At 40.0% G+C, this 23874-nt stretch overlaps 1 protein-coding gene across 1 annotated transcript in view; it reads right to left on the bottom strand.

Annotated features, from left to right (window-relative positions):
• Window positions 1-23874, bottom strand: part of MGAT5B (alpha-1,6-mannosylglycoprotein 6-beta-N-acetylglucosaminyltransferase B) — a 199742-nt gene that overhangs the window by 2349 nt on the left and 173519 nt on the right. The window contains exons 16-17 of the mRNA XM_089682674.1: window positions 17408-17482; window positions 10713-10975 (exon numbers count right to left, since the gene is read on the bottom strand). Of these exons, the coding sequence (XP_089538800.1) occupies window positions 10713-10975; window positions 17408-17482 (338 nt within the window). The remainder of the gene's footprint in view (window positions 1-10712; window positions 10976-17407; window positions 17483-23874) is intronic.

The following is a 23874-nucleotide window of genomic DNA, read 5'->3' as shown; positions in this document are numbered from 1 at the left end:
TTCTGGGCATTTGGGAGGTTCTCCTGTGCTTATCTTTAAAAAAATGCTTCTAAACGCAAACGCACATAAACACGCATAAACGCGTTATGCAAACGCGGCTAAACAGACGGTTTTTAACCTATGTTTTCCAGCAGTCAGTTTCCATCGTTCAGAAGTGTCTTGTGCATATAGGGCCTAAGGCTTCATTCACAGTATTGAGTTTTGGGCGTTTTGTAGCAAGTTTGCATGTGTGGTTTTGTCCAGTGTTTTTCAGTTTTGGTATTTTTTAACCACTTCAATACCAAGCACTTTTTCCCCCTTCCTGCGCAGGCCAATATTCAGGTTTCAGCACTCTCACATTATTGCGCAGTCAACCCAAACTAAATTTTTAACACTAGAGCTTTCTTTTGGTGGTATTTAATCACCACTGGGGTTTTTATTCTTTGCTAAATTAACAAAAGAAAATTTCTTTCTGCTATATTTCTTTGGTGAAAATAACCCAAATCAGTATTTATTATTTAGTTTGTAGGAAAGTTATAGAGTTCACAAACTATGGGATAGATCTGAAAATTGACCAATACTGAAGTATTGATGGCCAATTTAATTTCTTGAGGTCCATAAATGTCTGAACAGTACAGATATCTCCCAAATGATCCCTTTTTGCAAAGTAAACAGTCCAACGTATTTCATAAGAGGCATGGCGAGTTTTTTGAAGTTGTAATTTTTTTGTGATAATTTTTTGGAAAATTAAGAAATTAAAAAAATTATTTTCACAATTTTTTTTACATACTATTACCAGTGCAGTACAGCGTCCTCATATAACTGGCATGGCGGTGATTAGGGGCACTGACTGGTGACACACTGACTGGTGACAGTATGAAAAAAAATTTGATAATTTTTTTTCAATTTTTATTTTATTTTGTATTACATTTTTTCTCTTTTTTTTAAGATTTTTCTTTCATATTACACTATGACTAAAGTAGTATAATGTTACCATAGTAACATTGTACTACTTTGAGGAAGAGATCAGTATTTTGTTTTTTTTTACACAATTTGATTGCTTATAGCAAATCAATTCATTCAGGTTTTTTTGTTGTGATTAACTGTGATTGGCCACAGCTAATCACATGACACAGATGGGCTGTGATTGGCCCAGTCTGTGCATGTGATCACTGTGACCATTCACAGCTAGACACACATGTATACAATGGATGGCATGAAAGAAAGCCATACGATGTTTACAACTGTCATGTGACCGGTCACATGGTACTGGCAGTGGGTCGGTACACAGATCTGTCTTCGACCGTGTCCAAGGTACACAGCCAGTGACAGATCTCGCCAGAGCGCGGCCATGCGGGCATGCGCAAGGCACGATCCGGGAAGGACATTATATGATGCCCTCCTGGATTGACGAGAGTCCCGTCCGGCCGTCATTTTACTATACGCCAGACTGGAAGTGGTTAATAGCCAGTAGAGAAAATAACATAATTTTTTGCTAGGCTTTTCAGGGTTTTTTTAGCTTTTCCATCAGCTTTTTTTTAACTTTTTTAATTTATTAGTATTATTTTTTTTGTTAGGGTAAAGGGGTTTGAGTTAGATTAGGTGATTAAGGGTTGGAATTAGGGGTTAATATTTTATTTATTGTCTTCTTTTTATTTATTTATTTATTGTTAGGGTAGGATGTTAAAGGACAAGTTCACCTTCGTACAAAAAAATAATGAATGCACATTTTATTTCAAGTAAAAAAATGTCAATTTATTATTTTTTGTTGCAGGAACCAGTAAACCATTGCACCAGTGATCAGCAGATCACTGGACCCATGCAGGTCTCCTGCAGATCTGTTAGTATATCTGTTTGCCTGTACAGGATGTATGGACAAGCAGATGTATTGAAAGGAAGACTCAATGAACTCTGTGGAGAGCTGTGGTAGTTCATTAAGAACTACAAACCGACCAAGGATATCGGTACTTATACTGTAGTTTAATGAGTTTTAGTGAATGAGTGACGCAGCCCCACACAGTCATGTTTTTTTAAATTTGACAGCTAGCAGGGGGGAGAATATCCTCTGCTAGCTGTCAAAGTGGGGGAAGGTGTATTAATAACATGTTACATGTTACACCCTGAATATGGGTGTAACATGTAATGGAAGGTGAACTTATCATTTAATTTATATTATTATTATTATTATTATTATTATTAATAATATATTTTTGTTAGCGTGTTTATTATTATTGTATTATTATTATTATCAATTTATGTATTTATTTTTTTAGTGTTCGGGGTTAAGGTTAAGTGTTATTTATTTTTTATGATTATTTTTATTTATTTGTGTAATTATTTTATTTAATAAAAATGTATTTATTCATTTATTATTATTTATTTATTTATTCTTTTACATTTTTTCATTTGAGAAGAAAAACCTGTGACAAAATGCGCAAACCGTGTGTTTTCATTCATTGCTATGGAATAAAAAAACCCGCAAATCTGCCCAATTTGAGCATTAAAAAAAGCTCCAGAACTTATTTGAGCTTCAGGCATTTGGCTCCAGGCAATTTGGAGTGTAGTGGAACCATCTCCATTGAGAATAATTGATTTTTTTTTTCTCCTCAAGGGTTTTGGAGTTTCAATCTACAAATCGCTCAAGTGTGAATGGGGCCTAGCTATACTAATACATTCTCAGATGTCTATCTGTTTAACCACTTCAAGTCCGGACACTTTAACCCCCTTCCTGTCCAGGCTAATTTTCAGCTTTCAGCGCTATCACACTTTGAATGACAATCACGCGGTCATGCAACACTGTACCCATATAAATTTTTTTAGCATTTTTTTGAGACAGATAAAACTTTATTTTGGTGATATTTATTCACCACTGGGATTTTTTTTTTTGCTATATAAATGAAAAAGTCCAAACATTTTGAAAAAAAAAGTGTTTTTCTTATAAAATTTTGCAAATAAATACTCATTCATAAATATTGGCCAAAATGTATTCAGCTATCTTTTTAGTAAAAAAAATAACCCAAATTAGTTTATAACCAAAAATAATAATTAAAAAAAGTTTTTTTTACATTTTAATTTTTTTTTATATTATTATTTATGTTTTTTTTACTGTCACCCTAACAGTACAGTGTTACCATAGTTACACTGTACTACTTGTGGGGGGTGATTAAGATTTTTTTCTTTTTTTACACACCGATTGCTTTTACACCCATAAAGGTTGTAAAGGCAGTAGTTTCTCCTTCTCTCTTGCTGCATTCTTGCAGCCATTGAGAAATACTGTGAGAGCTGTGATTGGTCACAGCTTGTCACATGGTACAAGGCTGTTGTGAATAGCCTTGCACCATGTGACCTCTGTGATCATTCACAGATTTCACTAGTAGTATGCAATGATGTTAGGAAGTGTCATCTTGCTTACTATTAGTCATGTGATCACTGATTGGCCAATCAGTGATCACATGATAGGGACCTCACACAGAGGTCCCATACAATGATTGGTGTTCCACTGTGTCCGGAGGTGTGTACAGTGGTTGGTGTTCCCAGGGAGCGCGCACAGGCAGTGAATGCGGGGCCCATTTATAAACGGCCACCCGCTTCAGCACTGCTCCTGTACGGCCGTTTATGTGCATGGGCCGGATGGGAAGTGGTTAAACGAAAATTGTACAATCTGGTATCATATGAGAAACATTTTCATGCTTGTCCCTTCAAATTTCAGATACAAACTGTCTACTAATAAACAGATTATCATACGATTGCTTCAAAAGTGGTAATTTGTGTACGAATTTCTGACCGTGTGTACTAGGCATTAGGGCTACAGGGAAGGATGATGTGTTAAAGCGGAACAACTCTGCATCTGAGCACCACAAACCAAAAAATCAATTTACTTCATTTTCTATATTCAGACCAGACTCCCCCATCCATCCATATCTCTATGCTTTATTTTGTTGAGAAAAACACCTCCCTAGCATTTCTGGCTGTGGCCATCTTGCGTAAAGGCAGATGATTCATGTTGCATTTACGTCCTGGCGTTCATCTGCCCTTAGCTCAGGCATGCATGCAGGAGGGTGTGCTTAGCTGATAAAACCCCTCCTCCCCTCCTGAAGACTCCTGGGATGTATGACATCATTTGCCTAGGCATGGAAACCAGGAAGTAAATCAAAAAATGTAAAAACAAGGAAATATGATATATTTTCCTATTTACTAATGCTAGCAGCATAAGTATTAAAAAGTCATTGTTTATTGAGAGAGAGGGAGGTTCCACTAGTGGTCAGTGTTAGTGTTTAGGAAAAGACTGATATGAGGCTTACTGTTAGGGCTCTGGGGAAACTTAGTGTTAGGGTTACAGGGATGGTTCATGTTAGGGTAAGGGTTAGTGTTAGACTTACACAGGACTTTTTTTTCTCCGAGAATAGGTGCAGGTACTCTCCCCTCCCCTTGTCACCCCTTGTCTCTGCCCCCTACCCACCTCCAAGCTTCATACCTTGGTTCCGCCCCTACCCGCCTTCCAGTATTGCCCCTTTTAGGGAATATGGAACCAAGTATCATTTTGTGGTGTTAAGTAGTTTGTAAGGATTTTGCTAATAATAACAAGAAAAGCAGTAAAATATCCCTTTCAGCCAGCAAAAATAGACTCCCAGCAACAATATATCCACGAGCAACAATAGATCCACCCCAGCAACAGTATACCACCGCCAGCAATAATAGAGCTCTTGGCAGCCAGCATCAATAGACCCTTCCAGCAACATAAGACCTCCCAGCAACAATAGATCCCCCATTAGCAACAATACGCTTCCCCTGCAACAATAGATCCCCCATATCAGAAAATCCCCCCAGTAACAATAGACCCTCCCCACCAACCCTTGTCATTACATATATTCAGTGCCGGAGATGCCAGAACTGCGTCCCCCCCATGTTAACGCTGAAAATAGCCCTGGGCTTCCAGGGAGGGTTATTGTGAGGACTACAGGGAGGGTTAGCATTATGGTTACATGAAAGGTTAGTGTTTTGGTTACAGGGAAGTTTGGTATGATGCTATGTCTTAAGACAGGGGTCTCCAAACTTTCTAAACAAAGGGCCGGTTTACTGTCCTTCAGTCTGTAGGAGGGTCAGAGGGCCAAGTGGAAGTAGAAAATACCCCAGCGTCAGTAGGAGTAAAAAAAAAAAACAGACATACTGCTTGTAGTCAGGGGAAGAAGGAATAGTGTCCAGTCATTAGTATTAGTTGGAGGAATAGTGCCCCATCATTGGTATCAGTGGGAGGAATAGTGACCCCTCATTGGTATTACTAGGAGAGATAGTGCCCCATCATTGGCATCCGTGGGAGGAATAGTGCCCCATCATTGGTATTACTAGGAAAAATAGTGCCCCATCATTGGTATTACTAGGAGGAATAGTGCCCCATCATTGGTATCAGTGGGAGGAATAGTGCCCCGTCATTGGTATTACTAGGAGAAATAATGCCCCATCATTGGTATTACTAGGAGAAATAGTGCCCCATCATTGGTATTACTAGGAGAAATAGTGCCCCATCATTGGTATTACTAGGAGAAATAGTGCCCCATCATTGGTATTACTGGGAGGAATAGTGCCCCATCATTGGTATTACTGGGAGGAATAGTGCCCCATCATTGGTATTACTGGGAGGAAACGCGCCCCATCATTGGTATTACTGGGAGAAATAGTGCCCCATCATTGGTATTACTGGGAGTAATAGTGCCCCATCATTGGTGTTAGTGGGTGGAATAGTGTCCCATCATTGGTGTTAGTGGGAGGAATAGTGCCCCATCATTGGTGTTAGTGGGAGAAATAGTGCCCCATCATTGGTATCAGTGGGAGGAATAGTGCCCCATCATTGGTATTACTAGGAGGAATAGTGCCCCATCATTGGTATCAGTGGGAGGAATAGTGCCCCATCATTGGTATTACTAGGAGGAATAGTGTCCCATCATTGGTATTACTAGGAGGAATAGTGCCCCATCATTGGTGTTAGTGGGAGGAATAGTGCCCCATACTTTGTATTAGTTGGAATAGTGCCCCATCATTGGTGTTAGTGGGAGAAATAGTGCCCCATCATTGGTATTAGTTGGAGGAACAGTGCTCCATCATTGGTATCAGTGGGAGGAATAGTGCCCCATCATTGGTATTACTAGGAGGAATAGTGCCCCATCATTGGTATTACTAGGAGGAATAGTGCCCCATCATTGGTGTTAGTGGGAGGAATAGTGCCCCATACTTTGTATTAGTTGGAATAGTGCCCCATCATTGGTATTTGTTGGAGGAATAGTACCTAATTGTTTATATCAGTGGGAGGAATTGTGCCCCATCATTGGTGTCAGTGGAAGGAAAAATGCCTCATAGTTTGTGCCAGTGGAAGAAATGGTACCTCCTTGTTTGTGTCAGTGGGAGGAATAGTACTCCAAGGGTCGGATAGAGGCAAGCGTTTGGTCCATGAGCTGCAGTTTGGAGACCGCTGTCTTAAGAGTTACAGGGAAGGTTAGTATAAGGTTTGCAAAGCAGGGTTAGTGTTAGTTTTAGATTTACAAGGAGGGTAATGGTTAGAGATATAATGAGCTTTAGTGTAACAAGGAGAACTAGTGTTAGAGCTATAGGAAGGGTTACTATGAGGGTTACATGGAAGGTTATTGTTGGGTTACAAAGTGAGGGCTACAGGGAAGGTTAATGTTAGGGTCACAGGAAGGGTTGGTGTGAAGGGTTAGCGTTAAGGATGCAGGAAGTATTGGGATTAAAGAGGAATTAGGGCTATGTGGAGGGTTAATGCTACAAATACAAAGAGGGATAATGTGAGGGTAACATAGAAGAATAATGTGAGGGTTACAGGCATGGACAGTATGACGGTTAGTGTTAGGGTTATAGAGAGGATTCTTGTAAGGGTTATCAGAACACTTACAGGGGTAATTAGAGTGAGGGTTACATGTTGGTGTTAAGAGTTAAAAAAGGGCTAGTGTGAGGGTTACAAGAAGAGTTAGTATGAGGTTTAAAGGGAAGATTAATATTAGGACTACAAGGGGGCTAATGTAGGGTTACAGGAGGGGGGGGGGTTAGCATTGGGGTTACAGGGAAGATTTGTGGTGGGACAACAGAGAGGGTTAGCATGAGAGTTAAACGAAAGTTTAGTGTTGGGGCTACAGGGAGGGTTAACGGTAGTGTAACGGGGAAGATCAGTGTGAGGGTTAATGTTGTTCCAGGAAGGGCTGGTATGAGTTGACCTTCTGGGAGTGAAAGCTAAAGTGTGAATATAACTCTTCAGTACATAATATCTGTATGTTGACTGCATTTCAACCCATATCTCTGCTGAGCATTTGGCTTGAATTTGTCTTCACCCTGAGTGGAGAAATGTTCCCTAAAGCGGTATAAGTCCTTATGATTGTCTACCTCTGTATTTGATTTTAGAGGCTTTGAAAGCTTTGTTTCCTCTTGAAGGTTTAAGAAGTTAACAAGAAGACAGATTTACCCAAAGCCCCTCTTCTCTCCAGGTGAAACTTAGGACGTATTTTAATTTCAATCAGATACAGTTTTCTTTCTGGCACATTCCATAGAGATGAAAAAATAAAAGACCATAACAAATCTGTTGAGATCTTGGGTAGATGTTATTTTCAACGTAACAACCACCTTGGATTTGAACACAAATCCTTTTGTATTCTGCGTGCCTTTGAGCAATTCGTGTAACTGTTGAATTTTTACTGTGTACTGATTTCTAACTCATACCTACCAATAGTCAATGCTCGTCTGTAATTCTAAGGCTCTGGGTGGGATGAGATGAAAGACAATGGTGTCAAATATTGCGTGAAACTGCGAATTTGTCTATACCATTTACATAAGGTGATTTATTTTTCTGATGCAGAGTTTTGTAAAGTGTGAGCTAACCTTTTGTGTCCCTTTTCCCTAATGCCACAGTAAAAACATAGACAAGATAATTAGATATGGTACTACAAACCATAGTAATGATATGCACTGTAGTAGCTCACATCCTATTATATTTTACCTTTTATCCCTTAAGGCTGTGAAAGTAAAAAAGAAGACAGCTGCTGATTGGTAGCACTTTTGCACACCGCTCTTTGCAGTAGTTATGCCCGTAGGGATCGTCTAGCCTGTGCAGAAATGTCAGCTTGAATAAAAGGTGTAATTCATTTAAAATCCTGTTTGTGTTCATTTGTTTCTGTACCTACTTCACAATGAACAAGTGCATAGGTAACTGGTACATAAAACAAGCACCCTTTAATCACCAGGAGTATTTTCAGCCTTTGTCACCATAACACTGGTTAGAAAGCGCTTAGACAGTGGTTCTCAACTATCACTGCTGTGCTGCGGCCTCCCTATCTCTGGGTTTCAAGCTAGCTGCAGCTCCCCTAACCTGCCAGAGTGCCTCCCAGTTACATTGTGCCACCCAGCCTACCCTGGTGGACCACAGTACCCCTTAACCTCTCCAAGTGCCTCTAAGCCTCCTGAGAGCCCTCCGCACCCATGGTGCTGCCCAACCTTTAATAGTGCCCCCAGTCCCCTGCAGTGTCATACATTGATCCCAGCCCCTGCAGTGCCTTCCAGTATCCCACAATGCCCCTGCAAAGACCCCAGCCCCTTCAGAGATACATCCCCCACCATTTCCCCCAGCTCCCTCCAGAAACCTCATAACATACAGGGCCACCAAGTCTGCTGTAGAGTCCCCTCCACAACCCTCATCCCCCGCAGTGACACTCAGCCCCATCTAGAGCCTTTCAGAGTTTCAATACATATTTTGTATTCCCATACTTTTATTATTTGAGTTTTTTTTTTTTTTTTACTGTTGGGGCATGGAAGGTTTTGGAAGAATTTACTGGGCCCTGAACTCAATAAGGTTAAGAACCACTGGTCTAAGAAACCTGGATGGCATCAAAGTTCCTGCACACATTGCAGGACTTTGTCTCTTTGCCCCTTGAGAAATAATTTTCATATTAGAGCAATGTTTTTGCAAATGTCTGAAAAACAGGCGGGAGTTGTTGTGTTTGATCCCAGCAGGTTCAGTGTGACCATGGCAGTTAGTTGTGGTCAAGTATACATGATCATGCACACCAGTGCACTCATGAATGTGCACACGAGTAATTTTCACACTTCTACCCTAGTCCGGTTGGTGTGTGTGATCTGATGAACACGTGCATGCACTCCTGAAGAAACATGTGATGGTGCACGTAGAGATGCAGGCCCGTGACATTATATCTTGTATATTTTTTAGCAGAAACCTATACTGTGGGGAAGTGTAATGCCTTAGCTTCTACTTTCATTTCATTCCATTCCAGTCCCAACAATAGATGGCCTCTCCAAATGAATTAATGGTATTTTTTTTGTGCAACAGAAGAGAAGGTCTGTTTGTGCAGCTCTCTAAGAGTCACAGCACAGGCCTTGCACAAGCTCAGGTGGGTGAGTTGAGTACAAAATTGTGGGGGGTGCTGGGAGAGAAAGGGGAGGAGGTAAATTAAAGGACAACTTTATAAAATAGCCACCCTGTAAGACACTTGGGGCTCTTTTGCACTTGTGGTTCGGGGGGGGGGGGGGTTGAACTTGCGGTGGCAAGATGGCTGTTTAGGACAAAATGGCTTCACTATAAGAATTTTAATCTGTCCTTATGTCTTTCCTTTATATGTACCCTGGCGTATTGCAAAAATAATTCAGACAACTTAATGAAACTTATGATTTATGTATGGAGGACCCGTGGCAAAGCAAGTTCCTGAAAATCAGCATCTGAACTCTATTTTTGAATGACACCCTAAGCCACAAGAAATCAACATCATTTTATGACTTTTTGATGAACCATAATCACCAGACAATTAACACAATGCTTTCTGTAATCATATTAATCTTTGATTGGTCAGTTTCATATCTTGGCACAGCTTACATTACATAAATCAATCTGAGTACTTAATCTGAAGCACCAAAAAATTAAAGCAGATCAACTGAATCAAGTTTCTGTCTGGTCTCTATGTAGCTTTGTAGAATTGGGTATCACAGACTTACCAGGATCAGGTTTTCATTCCTGAGCTGAAAAATTCCCATGACAAGCTGCATTTTTACCGACCCTCAGCTGCTCCCATTTTAACTGGGAAGGCAGCAGCTGGGGGTGTACAAATGCCATGGCTGTGATACTTTGCTTGGCAGCTGCGGCACAAATTCTACCCCTTGTCGCTCTCGGTGGGCAATACCGCCAGCCGACTGCGACCCACATGGATGAGGCTGCACTGCAACCTCACACAACACAAGTGGTTGTGGTGCGGTAGTCTGACACTTAGGGGGTTAAAAGTGGGTCGTTCTTCAGAGAGCAAAGCAAGCGAAAACAAGCTCTAATAGACATAATTTCTTTCAACAGATGTTAGATTCTTCTTTTTAAAGTTCTGAAGCTAAAAAGGCACCTAAATCCAAATTGTTTTGATAGTTTTAGATACTACAGGAAACAGTTGTAACCTTTGACAGGTTTTTATTGCTGTCTGGAGAGATTCCTCCTCTTTATTTGTCATAGCAACCCTTGTCATCTGAATAGAAAGGTGATAGAAAATCACAAATGATATGGTGGTCACTAGAAGAGCAACTAAAACTATAAATGTAAATACAGTAAATTTTCCCTTCAATGAATAGCTTCTGGCAGTCTAATTTTACTATCGCATTGCATGCCGAAATTATTGCTACATGTGATATTTTACAGTAGATTTGTTACAAGGCTTTCAAACCTTTGTGTTAAGTTCCAGTATACTCACTGCTCAAGAAACCGCCGCTGATTGATTAAACTGAAGTGTGTGGGCTCACACACCAAATCATGCTTCCAGCATGCACTTGTGCAGGATTCCCCTTCTGCAGACAGCCAGACTTGCATGGCAGAGACTGGGGGCCAGGTAGGTGGAGCAGGTTCATTGGATGGCCAAACCAGGTATGTATGATTAATGAGAACCAAAGAGGAGGGAAGAGGGAGTTGAGATGTGTTCATGGGGATGGGAAAGGGCAAAGGAGGGGAGCAAAATTCCTGGAGTATAAATTAATTTTTAGAGAGGTGGTACAGTGAACAAAATTAAAAGAGCAGAAATTGTAAAAAAAAAAAAAAAATGGCAGAAATCAAATGCAGTTAAAAGCAGAATGGGAAAGGATTGATGGAAAAAGGAAATGAGAAAGACATAAAAGGAATTTAAACTACATTATGCACTGGCAACCATTACATATAATGAACATTTGCAAGAAACCAGGATATGTTATCAGTGGCCCAGAGGGAGCCATCAAACAGTCTGAATTTCATCAAATTAACAATTTAATGCAGTTACATGGAGGGAACGCTAAGCTGGAGCAGAATCCGTACGATCAAATGGGTAAATAGGCACCTAACGGCTAAACTGCATGGGCAGTTTTCATCTCATGCTACTGTGTGATTTAAATATTTGAACCTAAGGTAATGTGCTGCAAAGGAAATGATCACTATGGCTAAATTGCTCTGTAGTTTGAAATTAAAATCGCTTATACAGTAGTATAAGTCTGATATACAGTATTTCAAATTCATATTCAATAATGTACAACCATACATAAAAATGGTGTATGTAAATAGAAGGTTTTTTTTTTAACCTACCCCCAACATCCTCTTTTCTCCAAAAACACCTTATGATCATGCTAGTCAAAAAGCCTTCCTTTCGTAGGGTGACAACGCTAACTGACCTCTAGTGAATTAATCATAGCCTTGTCACCCTGCACAGCTTCATTTTCAGAAGGAGGGTTATGAGAGTTGTCACTGCTGATAACTCTCTCAGCCAGTCAGCACAGGACAACCCATCCAAGGGGTTTTCCTGCCTCAGGTGCAAAAGATGCAGGGCACCTCATCAATTCCACTTACTGGCTCTGATGTACATTGGCCCTTGATGATGTCACAGAGGAGGGAAGGGGACTGACACATTAAAAAAGTCAGCCAGAGTGGGACTTTGAAGAAAAGAATATGTAGGTGGCAACTGCTAACATCTGAAAATGCTAGTTATCAGGCTGCCAAGATGTTCCAATGACTTTAATGCTTTCTACAGATCAAGAGTCCTGACTTCACTCTGACTTTCTAATTTGCATGTTTGTTCCAGGTCAGGTTACCTCAAAACTCTTAGAACGCTTAGTCTACAATCGCCTGAGCTCCTACCTCACTGACAACAACCTTCTTGACCCTCTACAGTCTGGCTTTCGCTCACTCCACTCCACTGAAACTGCCCTACTAAAACTCACTAATGATCTACTAACTGCTAAAACCAATGGCCACTACTCCGTACTATTACTACTTGACCTCTCTGCGGCTTTTGATAGTGTTGACCATCCCCTCCTCTTTAAAAAACTCCACTCTCTTGGCCTGCGAAACTCTGCTGTCTCCTGGTTTTCCTCCTACCTATCGCAGCGCTCCTTCAGCTTTACCCATAATTCTGGCTCCTCCTCTCCACTCCATCTTTCTGTAGGGGTCCCTCAAGGTTCTGTCCTTGGACCCCTTCTCTTCTCCATCTACACCTCCTCCCTTGGTCACTTGATAAACTCCCATGGCTTTAAGTACCATCTCTATGCTGATGACACACAAATCTATCTTTCTACCCCTCACCTCACCCCTTCAGTCTCCTCTCGCATTACTAACCTACTAAGCGACATATCGGCATGGATGTCACTCCACTTCCTCAAACTCAGTCTTTCCAAAACTGAGCTCTTAGTATTCCCTCCAGCCCGTGCTCCCTCCCCTAACTTCTCAATCAAGACCAATAATACAACCATCAGTCCCTCCCCTCATGCCAGGGTACTATGTGTAATCCTAGAATCCCATCTGTCCTTTCAGCCCCAAATCCAATGGCTGTCCAAATCTTGTATACTTCACCTACGCAACATCTCCAAGATACGGCCATTCTTAACCTCGGAAACTACTAAGCAACTTATTCACTCCCTTGTTATCTCTCACCTTGACTATTGTAACTCCCTCCTCATTGGCCTACCTCATTGAAGGCTATCCCCTCTTCAGTCTATCATGAATGCTGCTGCCAGACTCATCCACCTTACTAACCATTACGTATCTGCCACCACTCTCTGCCAATTCCTCCACTGGCCCAATGGATAAAATTCAAAACATTAACAATAACATATAAAGCTATTTATAACTCTGCCCCAAATTACATCAGCAATCTTGTCTCTAAATATCACCAAAACCATACTCAGCTCCTCGCACCTCCTGCTCTCTAGCTCCCTTGTCTCCTCCTCCCATGCTCATCTCCAGGACTTCTCCAGAGCTTCCCCCACCCTCTGGAACTCTCTACCCCAATTTATCAGACTATCGCCTACTCTGCTCATTTTTAGGCAGTCTCTGAAAACTTATCTCTTCAGGGAAGCCTATCCTGGCCTCAGCTAATAATAGAATATTCTACTCCTCCTACCAGTCCATCCCCAACAGTTACTACCTTTTGTACCACTAGCCCCTCCCTCTTAGATTGTAAGCTCCAAGGAGCAGGGCCCTCCTAACCCTCTTGTATTGAACTGTATTGTTGCTCTATCGTCTCCCGTTATATTGTAAGGCGCTGAGCAAACTGTTGGAACTATATAAATCCTGAATAATAATAATAAAGGTCAGCATCTTGGAAAGTATAGAAGCTGGAGCCAGGCAACTAGTATTTTCAGAAAGAGGTCAGCAAAGTCAGTATTACTAAATTACATTTTTAATTTGAGTGTGTATAGTATCTGCTTCTTGCCAGGTAAAAAAAAAAACTCCAGAGTACCCCTGAGCTACCTATAGCAAACCAGCTTAGATCATCCCCTAGGAGCTTATTATATATAAAAAGCATGCTAGCAAGGGCCTTTCCTGTTGCTCATAACAGCCAATTAGCTTCCAAATGTAATTTTTTTCAGTGCAAGGTTAAAAATAACACAGAGATCCCAGATGGTTGTTATGGACCATTAGAAATCTTTTGGACACCCTATGTTCATACATAAGCCCAGGGCTCTACTTACAACAATGGTACTTGTAGGTCAGTGTCTAGGGCAAAATGGGTTAGAGGGAGCAGCACCAAGAGTCAAAATTATTTTTTTCCTTCTCTAGTCACCTCTAGAATTTGTGGCTAAATTTAAGAAGAGAATAGTAAGAGAGAGAGAGAGAGAGTTCAGGGGATATTAAGAGGAGTCAGAAATCTCACTGTAGTTCAGGAGACATGAAACTTTTTCTTCTTCTGGTTTGTTAGTCTGCCCAGTTGAAAGGCATTCTGAATATAAAGAAGCCCTCATGCTTCCATTAATGCATTATCACATTAATTTCTACAAAAAAAATATTTGCATGACACAAGTGGTAGAGCTTGTGCCCAGGGTAGCATTATATCCAATTATGGCTCTGTGAAACCATAAAGCTAGCCTTATACCTGTAGAATTTTCGTTTGAACGAAAAGTTCAGAATGTTCTTTGATTATTCAAGAGTTAAAGGGGACAATTCAACAGCTGATTTTGACCGTAGTGAGCGAATAAACTTGAACAAAGATGGAAACGTTTTGTTGAATCTAATGGAAACAAATTATAATTGCTGAATTTACACCCAGCCGAAAAAAATCATAACTAGTCTTACGTGCAGGAAGTTAATCCAGAAGCAGAATGTTCTACGAAACTCAAGATACTAACATGGTGCTCAAACATGTTATTTGAAATTAGTCGAGTCCCTGAATGCGCCATTGCCTTGGTTGGATGAGCGATTTTTAGACTTCTCCGAACGTTCGAACGAAATGCTAGAGGTGTAAGCTCACCCATATGGAAGAAAAATATATTTGAAATATATTTTATAAACATTCTTCCCAACTATATTGACATATACTTGAAATGCTACAATTTTGGCCATGTTCAATATATTTTTAAAAATATATATTTTTTAAATATATTCCTGTTTTTTTTTAACATATAAAAAAGTCATTTTAACATATATTTTTACATATTTGTAAATTAATTCCAAAAATGTAGATTTGAATTTTTAAAGACATACAGTATATTTAAACTGTATTTTTAAAAATATTTTTGATATATTTTGTAATAAAAACGCATTTCAACATGCAGTATATATATATATATATATATATATATATACACACACACAGGTGAAACTCAAAAAATTAGAATATCGTGCAAAAGTTCATTTATTTCAGTAATGCAACTTAAAAGGGGAAACTAATATATGAGAGACTCATTACATGCAAAGCAAGATAGTTCAAGCCGTAATTTGTCATAATTGTGATGATTATGGCTTACAGCTCATTAAAACCCCAAATCCACAATCTCAGAAAATTAGAATATTGTGAAAAGGTGCAATATTCTCGGCTCAAAGTGTCCCACTCTAATCAGCAAATTAAGCCATAACACCTGAAAAGAGTTCCTGAGCCTTTAAATGGTCTCTCAGTCTGGTTCAGTAGGAATCACAATCATGGGAAAGACTGCTGACCTGACAGTTGTGCAGAAAACCATCATTGACACCCTCCATAAGGAGGGAAAGCCTCAAAAGGTAATTTGAAAAGAAGTTGGATGTTCACAAAGTGCTCTATCAAAGCACATTAATAGAAAGTTATGTGGAAGGGAAAAGTGTGGAAGAAAAAAGTGCACAAGCAGCAGGGATGACCGCAGCCTGGAGAGGATTGTCAGGTAAAGGCCATTAAAAAGTGTTGGGGACTTTCACAAGGAGTGGACTAAGGCTGGAGTCAGTGCATCAAGAGCCACCACACACAGACGGATCCTGGACATGGGCTTTAAATGTCGTATTCCTCTTGTCAAGTCGCTCCTGAACAACACACGTCAGAAGCGTCTTACCTGGGCTGAAGAAAAACAGTCCCTTTTTCTGATGAGAGCAACTTTTGCATCTCATTTGGAAGCCAAGGACCCAGAGTATGGAGGAAGAATGGAGAGGCACACACTGCAAGATTCTTGAAGTCCAGTGTGAAGTTTCCACAGTCTGTGTTGATTTGGGGAGCCATGTCATCTGCTGGTGTTGGTCCACTGTGCTTCATTAAGTCCAGGGTCAACGTAGCCGTCTACCAGGAGATTTTGAAGCACTTCATGCTTCCTTCCACAGACGAGCTTTATGGGGATGCTAACTTCATTTTCCAGCAGGCACCTGCCCACACTGCCAAAAGCACCAAAACCTGGTTCAATGACCATGAGATTATTGTGCTTGATTGGCCAGCAAACTCACCTGACCTGAACCCCTTAGAGAATCCATGGGGCAGTGCCAAGAGAAAGATGAGAGACATGAGACCGAACAATGCAGAAGATCTGAAGGCCGCTATTGAAGCATCCTGGTCTTCCATAACACCTCAGCAGTGCCACAGGCTGATAGCTCCCATGCCACGCCGCATTGAGGCAGTAATTGCTGCAAAAGGGGCCCAAACCAAGTACTGAGTACATATGCATGCTTATACTTTTCAGAGGTCTGATATTGTTCTATGTATAATCCTTGTTTTATTGATTGCATGTAATATTCTAATTTTCTGAGATTTTGAATTTGGGGTTTACATGAGCTGTAAGCCATAATCATCACAATTATGACAAACCATGGCTTGAACTATCTTGCTTTGCATGTAATGAGTATCTCATATATTAGTTTTACCTTTTAAGTTGCATTACTGAAATAAATGAACTTTTGCACGATATTCTAATTTTTCGAGTTTCACCAGTGTGTTTGTGTATATATATATATTGAAATATATTGAATTTGGCCAAAATTGTAGCATTTCAAATATATGTCAATATATTTGGGAAGAATATTTTTTAAATATATTTCAAATATATTTTTTTTCCATGTGGGCAGGTTTAGAATATACAGAGAGTTTTTTTGTTTTCAATCAGACAGATTCTTGGAGTGAAAAAAAGAGTATCAATCAAGTACAACTATTGCACAGCATTGCTAAGCAGGAGTTAGCACATGTATATGTTTAGAGGAAACATGGTAACCCCCGTGAACATACACAATTACAAATGACAAAAAAAACATTGTGTATGGAAAAGTAAAGCACAGTTATATTAGTATTTAAATTACACTTTAAAACAGTTAAAGGATAACTCCACTTTTGTAGCATTTTCCCCAGAAGTCTGATTTTTGGCAACCCCTGCAACAAAAATGTAATTTATGGTTAGATACTCCCAAACTCACATCTAAAGGGATGGAGACCCTACCAATTTACTCATCAGAGCCCTGCAGGTGCACCAGCTGATTGATCATTTTAAAATCACTCCCATACAGATCCACTCTGCACATGGACACAGACAGACAAACAAACAAACAGTTATTTCTTCAGAATAACAAAGGGCAAGAATCTACCTTGCAATGTACATGGATCACCCAGAGGGAAATGTTTGTCTTTCAACAAAAGTAGAGTTACTCTTCAATTCATACCTAGAATAATAAGGTTTTTATGGACAACTCTCATGTAAGAGACATACAGCTTACCTGGTGCTGGATATAAGCATGGAGCCTCTGAAGCATGCCTTCACTTGTAAACTCATAAGGCAGGTATGGATCAACCTATGGAGAATAAGACATTCAGTTTTTGTCTGTTTCAAGACACGGAAGAAAAACTCTAGATAGCTCAGAATAATGATTCTCAACAACTGGGCTGTGGCCCACTGCTGGGCTACGGCCTTCCTCCTCCTGGGCCTCAAGTCAGTTCCTGACTCCCTAACCTCCCACAGTGTCTCCCAGGTCCATAGTGCCATTGAACCACCTATAGTGGTCCACAGTATGCCTCAACCACCTACTGTGCACTCCAGCCCCCTGCAGTACCCCATAGTCTGCTGCAGAGCCCCCAGCCCCCCATAGTACCCCCGACTTTAAACGTTTCCCACAGTACCCTCCAGTGTCTACAGTGCACTCCAGTTTCCCACAGTGCCCATGGAAAGCCCCAGCCTCCTGGAAAGACCTCCAGCCCCCACCAGAGACCCTGTCCCACACAGTTGCTCCCAGCTTCCTCATCCTATACAAGACCACCTTTTATTCTGCACAGTCCCCTAACTTTGTCTACAATCCCCATCCCCACAGTGACACCCAGCCCCATTCAGAGCCCTCCAGCATTTCAATACATATTTTGTAAAATCTATTTCCTCTTGTACCAAATTGTATTGTAACTAATGTCTACCTTAATTTTGTTAAGCGCTGCGCAAACTGTTGGTGCTATATATATAAATCCTGTATAATATTAATAATAATAATATTTCCATATTTTTATTGTGTTGGTATAAACTTTTTTTTTACTTTTGGGGCATGGAAGGTTTTGAAAGATTTTACAGAGCCCCCATCCCAATAAGGTTGGTAACCACTGGTCTAAAACAATCAACAATAAGTTAGGCATATAAATAAAGTGAATAAAAATGGGCGCCAGCTAATGCACTCATATATTTTTGATTCTTCTGACATCACTTCCGGTGGATGGAACACATGCCGACCGTGTGAACAGCGGCGGTGTGGAAAGACGGATCCCCCTAGTGAGCTGTTTGGATTGGTGCTCCCTATAGCACCAAACATATGTGAGTGTATTCGATATTTTTTTATATTTTTAATATTATAAAATGCTGCACTATAAATATTTTTTGGGCTCTTTTCTGAGAAATTGGCTAAAGATGGAGGAAGTGGTATAGTGTTGCTTGAATGGGAAAAACCTGAAGGATTCTGCATAACTAGGCATCACACCAAACGCACAGGGGATTTGTGCTTATATGTCTGCTGGCTACTTTGTTGGCCGAGTGGATCTGGTGAGTTCCCATTTGGCCTATACACAGACTGTCACATCAGATTGGCGTTTGGGACTTTTCTTCACTGCACTATATTTTATTTTATGATTTGGTTTGATTATATGGTGTTTATGAAATGTTGCACAAGTGTCCTATGTTTTATGTAATAATTTTAAATTTAAATAAAATTTAAATGTTCACGTTATAAATTGGCTAGTGCCAATTTTTATTCACTTTACTTATATGAGTAAGTACGATTGTAGTTGAAGGGGCAGATGCCTAGAGGTATTATTGATTTTGAGATATGTCAATATTTCATTTGATTTGGCGCTGTTTCACATATCTTTGAATAAGTTAGGCATACTTCCTATTTGCAAAAATATCTCTAGAAAGTTAAATGAAAGTTAAAGCCCAAATCTACCCTAAAACTCCAAGCACCCTATCAATGTCCATTAACACCAAAGACCAACTTACTCTGCGATCAGGTACTCTTCCAAGTTGAATAACACCCTGGAATTGGGCTTTAAAGAGCAATTCCAGTCATCAAATTAAAGCATTGAGTCAGATACTGATGCGATCTAATAAACACAGAACTGTGCTAAAGTCAGGAAGCTCACTCGGTTTTGTAACCAGAAGTCATTGGAACCCATACGACCAGACTTAATTTAGTAGCATCAGCATGCATTGTTAACTTGACTATGGCCTGATATGCCTACATAAATGATTTTTACATGGTTTTATAAGAACATACGAGGCTTTTAATTTGCTACACTGTTTTAATAAATTCTGTTACACAAGCTATAAAATGTTAAAAAAAATGCAATTTACATGGAACAGCTTATAATCGTTTTTTTTTTTTTAGAATTTTTTTTAATGTTTCTTTTTTTAACATTCTGTATTTTACTTTAACAGCTGCAATCAACCTACTGCTCTCATTGCGCCTCTTTCTTTCCAATACTTAATTATGAATTTATTAATTTTTAGCAGCTTTATATTAGACACATTTTCTTCATACACAGTATATTATGCAGCGAAAATGTTTACACTGTCATATTATTACAAAGGATCTGCAAATAGTAAAACAAAATTACTGAATATATTGAACTCAAGGAATGGTCTCGATCTATAATTGATATTTACAAGGAGTATGTCTTTGAATATTATATAGTTAAAGTGAAATTCCAGTCAATTGCTAACTAAGGCTAAACCTACATCCACCCCCATTCTAAAGCTTAGGGCTGAGCTGTCAATGGCGTCTTCAGTGTACAGGAGAGGCAGCCAACAACGGATTCCCCATAGTAAGTCTATGGGTGACGTTATCTCCCAGACATTTCCCATCTCTCTCCTGCACACAGAAGTTGCCACTGGAGACTGGACCAGAGCCGCTTCAGAAAAGGTAAATATAGTGATTTTCTCTTTACAAGGTGTGGGAACTCGCTTCTAGTGGTAGAGCTTCTTCAAAGCACACAAAAACTCGCTTCTTTTTAAGGGCCTTTTTGCCCAATTTTATTTACAAGAAAGTTCAAACAACAAAAATGCTTCCCACACAGGGGTATCCACGATCAAACAAATTCAGCCTTCTGGCTCTTTCAGCTACACAGCTTTATATTGGTCTCCTACAGACTCCTTCCACAAATTATAGCCACTAGCACACAGCTAGTCCGGCTGCTACCTGACTCCAAGGCAGAGACCTCCCGTCTGCCAGAGTGGAGCCCTCCTGACTCAGTTTGCCGGGGTGGAGCCCTCCTGACTCCTGTCTGCCGGGGTGGAGCCCAGAATCATGGCCTGGCCTCCACAAAAAGGCCTGCACACACCTGTGCAATCAGCGCACTGGCTGCTCCCAAAATATGGTCCCAGGATTGGAGATTTCATCCCTCCCAAATCTCTAAGAAATCTCCAGGCAACAGGTCCCAAAACAGGCTTTACAAACCAAAGAGGAAACTGATAAACCAGTTTCCTCTGCATTATGAGATCTGCCTGGAGCCCCTCAACCTGTATAGTTGAGAATCCTGGGTCTCCATCATGATTTCCACTGTGGCAGGATACCGCACTGCCACAAAGGTTAGACAATACAGTGAAGGAAATAGGTATTTGATCCCCTGCTGATTTTGAATGTTTGCCCACTCACAAAGAAACGATCAATCTAAAAATTGAATGGTAGGTGTATTGTAACACTGAGAGACAGAAAAGCAACAAAAAATTCAAAAGAAATGCATGTCTAACAAATTATACACTGATTTGCATGTTCATGAGGGAAATAATTATTTGATCCCCTATCATTCAGCAGGATTTCTGGCTACCAGGTGTCTTTCATACAGGTAACAAGCTGAGATTAGAAGCAGTCTCTTAAAAGAAGTGCTGCTAATCTCATTTTGTTACCTGTATAGAAGACACCTGTCCACAGGAGCAATCAAACAATCAGATTCCAAACTCTCCACCATGGCAAAGACCAAAGAGCTCTCCAAGGATCTCAGTGACAAGATTGTAGACCTACACAAGGCTGGACTAGGCTACCAAACTATCGCCAAGCAGCTTGGTTAGAAGGTGACAACAGTTGGTCCAATCATTCACAAATGGAAGAAGCACAAAACAGCTGTCAGTCAGTCCCTAGGTCTGGTGCACCATGCAAGATCTCACCTCATGGATTGGGCAAACATTCAAAATCAGCAGGGGATCAAATACTTATTTCCTTCACTGTAGCTTTAGAATGGGGGTGGGGGAAGGTTTATCCTTAATTAGCTATTGACCGGAATTCCACTTTAGGAAAGTGTTACATGAAGGTGGGTAGGTGTCAGTCAGTGACAGGAAAGCCTCAACTGCAGTGCTATCTGAGGGCTCGAAGACCACAGGCATCCAATATTGCGTTTCAGCCTTGTCCCTTGAGCACAGAGATTTGTCCAGATTCTTGGAATCCTTTGATATTAGGCACTGTAGATGATGATATATTAAAAAGCTTTGCAATTTTACGTTGAGGAACATTACTATGAAGTTGTTTGCCAAGGTGAACCTTTACTTCTGAGATACTCTGACTCTCTAATATGCTCTTTTTATACCCGATCATGTTACTGATCTATTGCCAATTAACCCATTTAGTTGCAAAATGTACTTCCAGTTCTCCTTGTTAGTAGTACTTACTTTGCAGTTTTTTGTTGCCCTGTCCCAACTTTTTTGAGACATGTTGCTGCCATACATTTCAAAATAACCTTATTTTTTTCTTAAAATGGTACATTTTCTCAGTTTAAACATTTGATTTTCTATTTTCTATTGTGAATAAAATATGGGTTTATGAGATTTGCAAATCATTGCATTCTGTTTTTATGTAGATTTCACAGAGCGTCACAGCTTTTTTGGAACTGGGGTTGTAAGAATGTCAATGTTTAATTTGTCAATTTTACTGGATAGTATCTTTAAAACTTAATTAAAATTATTTTAGAATAGCTGCTTTTATATTTCTATTTAGGCACATGAATCAAACTTCTTTATTTCACTAGCTCTGTCTACATTACATACTCGAATGAAAGTAAAGCTGGCTAATCGCTATTGGAATTTCATCAGGAACCCACGAAAATACTCTCTGTATGTGGCCCTGTGACCACCCTCCTCCCTGGCATCATTCAATTGGAAAAATGTAAAGAGCCTGGAAGGAAATTTTTCCAACCAGATTCAGCTGCTGTTCAGGTATTCTGACAGCTGCTGTTGATGCCTTTCAGAATACAAATAGACATGGTGGGAAATCTGTCTTTCTAGGCTGTATAGAACATATATCCAGGCTGAGCAAAAAGAAAAAAAACAACAAACTAATACTATATTGTCAGCTTTAATCTCAGAACTGGCTGAACAAAATACAATCTTTTGTCAGGTTATACAGCCCACATATATGTATCTTTGTAAGCATATGATTGAGGGTTGCTTTGTAGGCAGTACAGCTACCATGTACTGTAAGTATTTCATCTGTGTGTTTAGCGGTTTCTAAATTCAGCTTTAAACGCATAATTCAGCTTTAAACACACAGCTCCCATATTTATATCCTCAAAGGATTACTTCAAGAAACATAAAAGGAAAAAGCCGATTGGAAATAGCTGTGGTCAATGCAACTGCTTCTTCTTCCAAATGTTTGATCATGAGGTGTGCTTTGTATAAAGTTCTTCTTTAATTGTTCTGACAATACAGTCTTAGGTCACACATTTAGCTCTAGGTCCCTTTTTTCTGTTTTCTCAAGAAATTGATTTTGATTGCTCAAAGACCAAAAAAAGACTGCTTGACATTTTCTAAACCCAAACTGAAATGAAATTATGACTTGTCAATACAAGAGGTTAATAAGTGGAAAATGAATTTCAGCACATTTGTGATTAGGAAAGATTAGAGCTCAAAATGAAGATGTGGCAACAGTAATAAAAGCATGCCTGCGAAATTAATCTGCGCCAAGAGCGTTGTCTGCACATAGCGGCGTAACCACGGCAACAAAAAAAAACCTACCCCCTCCACCAGGGGTAATAAACAAAGAATATTAGGGATGGGTTCTGCTTCTGTGACTGCGGCTCCTTTCTCCTCATCACATTGTCTAATGAGCTCCCATGGGCTCTGTCCCTGAGCTCTGTGATATACTATTATTCTTCTGCACGGAACCTTCTAGATAATGAGAGCTCTCTTTCAGCTGCTTGGGAATATTGGCTGTTAAACCACCCGCATCTGACACCTCCACGGCTCAATGACCTCAAATTGAAGCATTAGCCGGACCTCAATCCCCTTAATGGCTGCAACGCTCCCCTTGCTTGTCCCATCTGTCCTCCCCCCAGCCTGTAACATTACATTTTTGTTTTGCCAAAGGGGTTCCTTATTGTGGAATCTAACTACCAATCTATCAATTATATAAGTATCTATCTGTCCACCCTTGTACTGATGTGATCACTAAAAGCAAAGCAGCAGGACATCAGCCTAAAAAATGAATAAAATATTACAGTTTTAAGATGCAATTTGCTAGTTTGAGCATTCCTCAAGGCAATCTGAACATAGGATAATCAGCATTATTACTTTTTGGCGCATTTTGTTAAATTGAACACTGTATGGGATATATATGATGTATTGATTACTGTACACAAAAAATAGAAAGTCAGTGGGTTATAATTGTTCATATATTGGCCCCATTGTCCTCAAGAGGTTAGCAATCAAAGAAGATCAAACAACACATGG

Source organism: Staurois parvus, unplaced genomic scaffold, assembly GCF_062004578.1.
Source record: "Staurois parvus isolate SC_StPar_1 unplaced genomic scaffold, SC_StPar_1.0 ptg000293l, whole genome shotgun sequence".
In the NCBI taxonomy this organism is placed as follows: domain Eukaryota; kingdom Metazoa; phylum Chordata; class Amphibia; order Anura; family Ranidae; genus Staurois; species Staurois parvus.
This window is presented reverse-complemented; position numbering and strand designations above follow the sequence as displayed.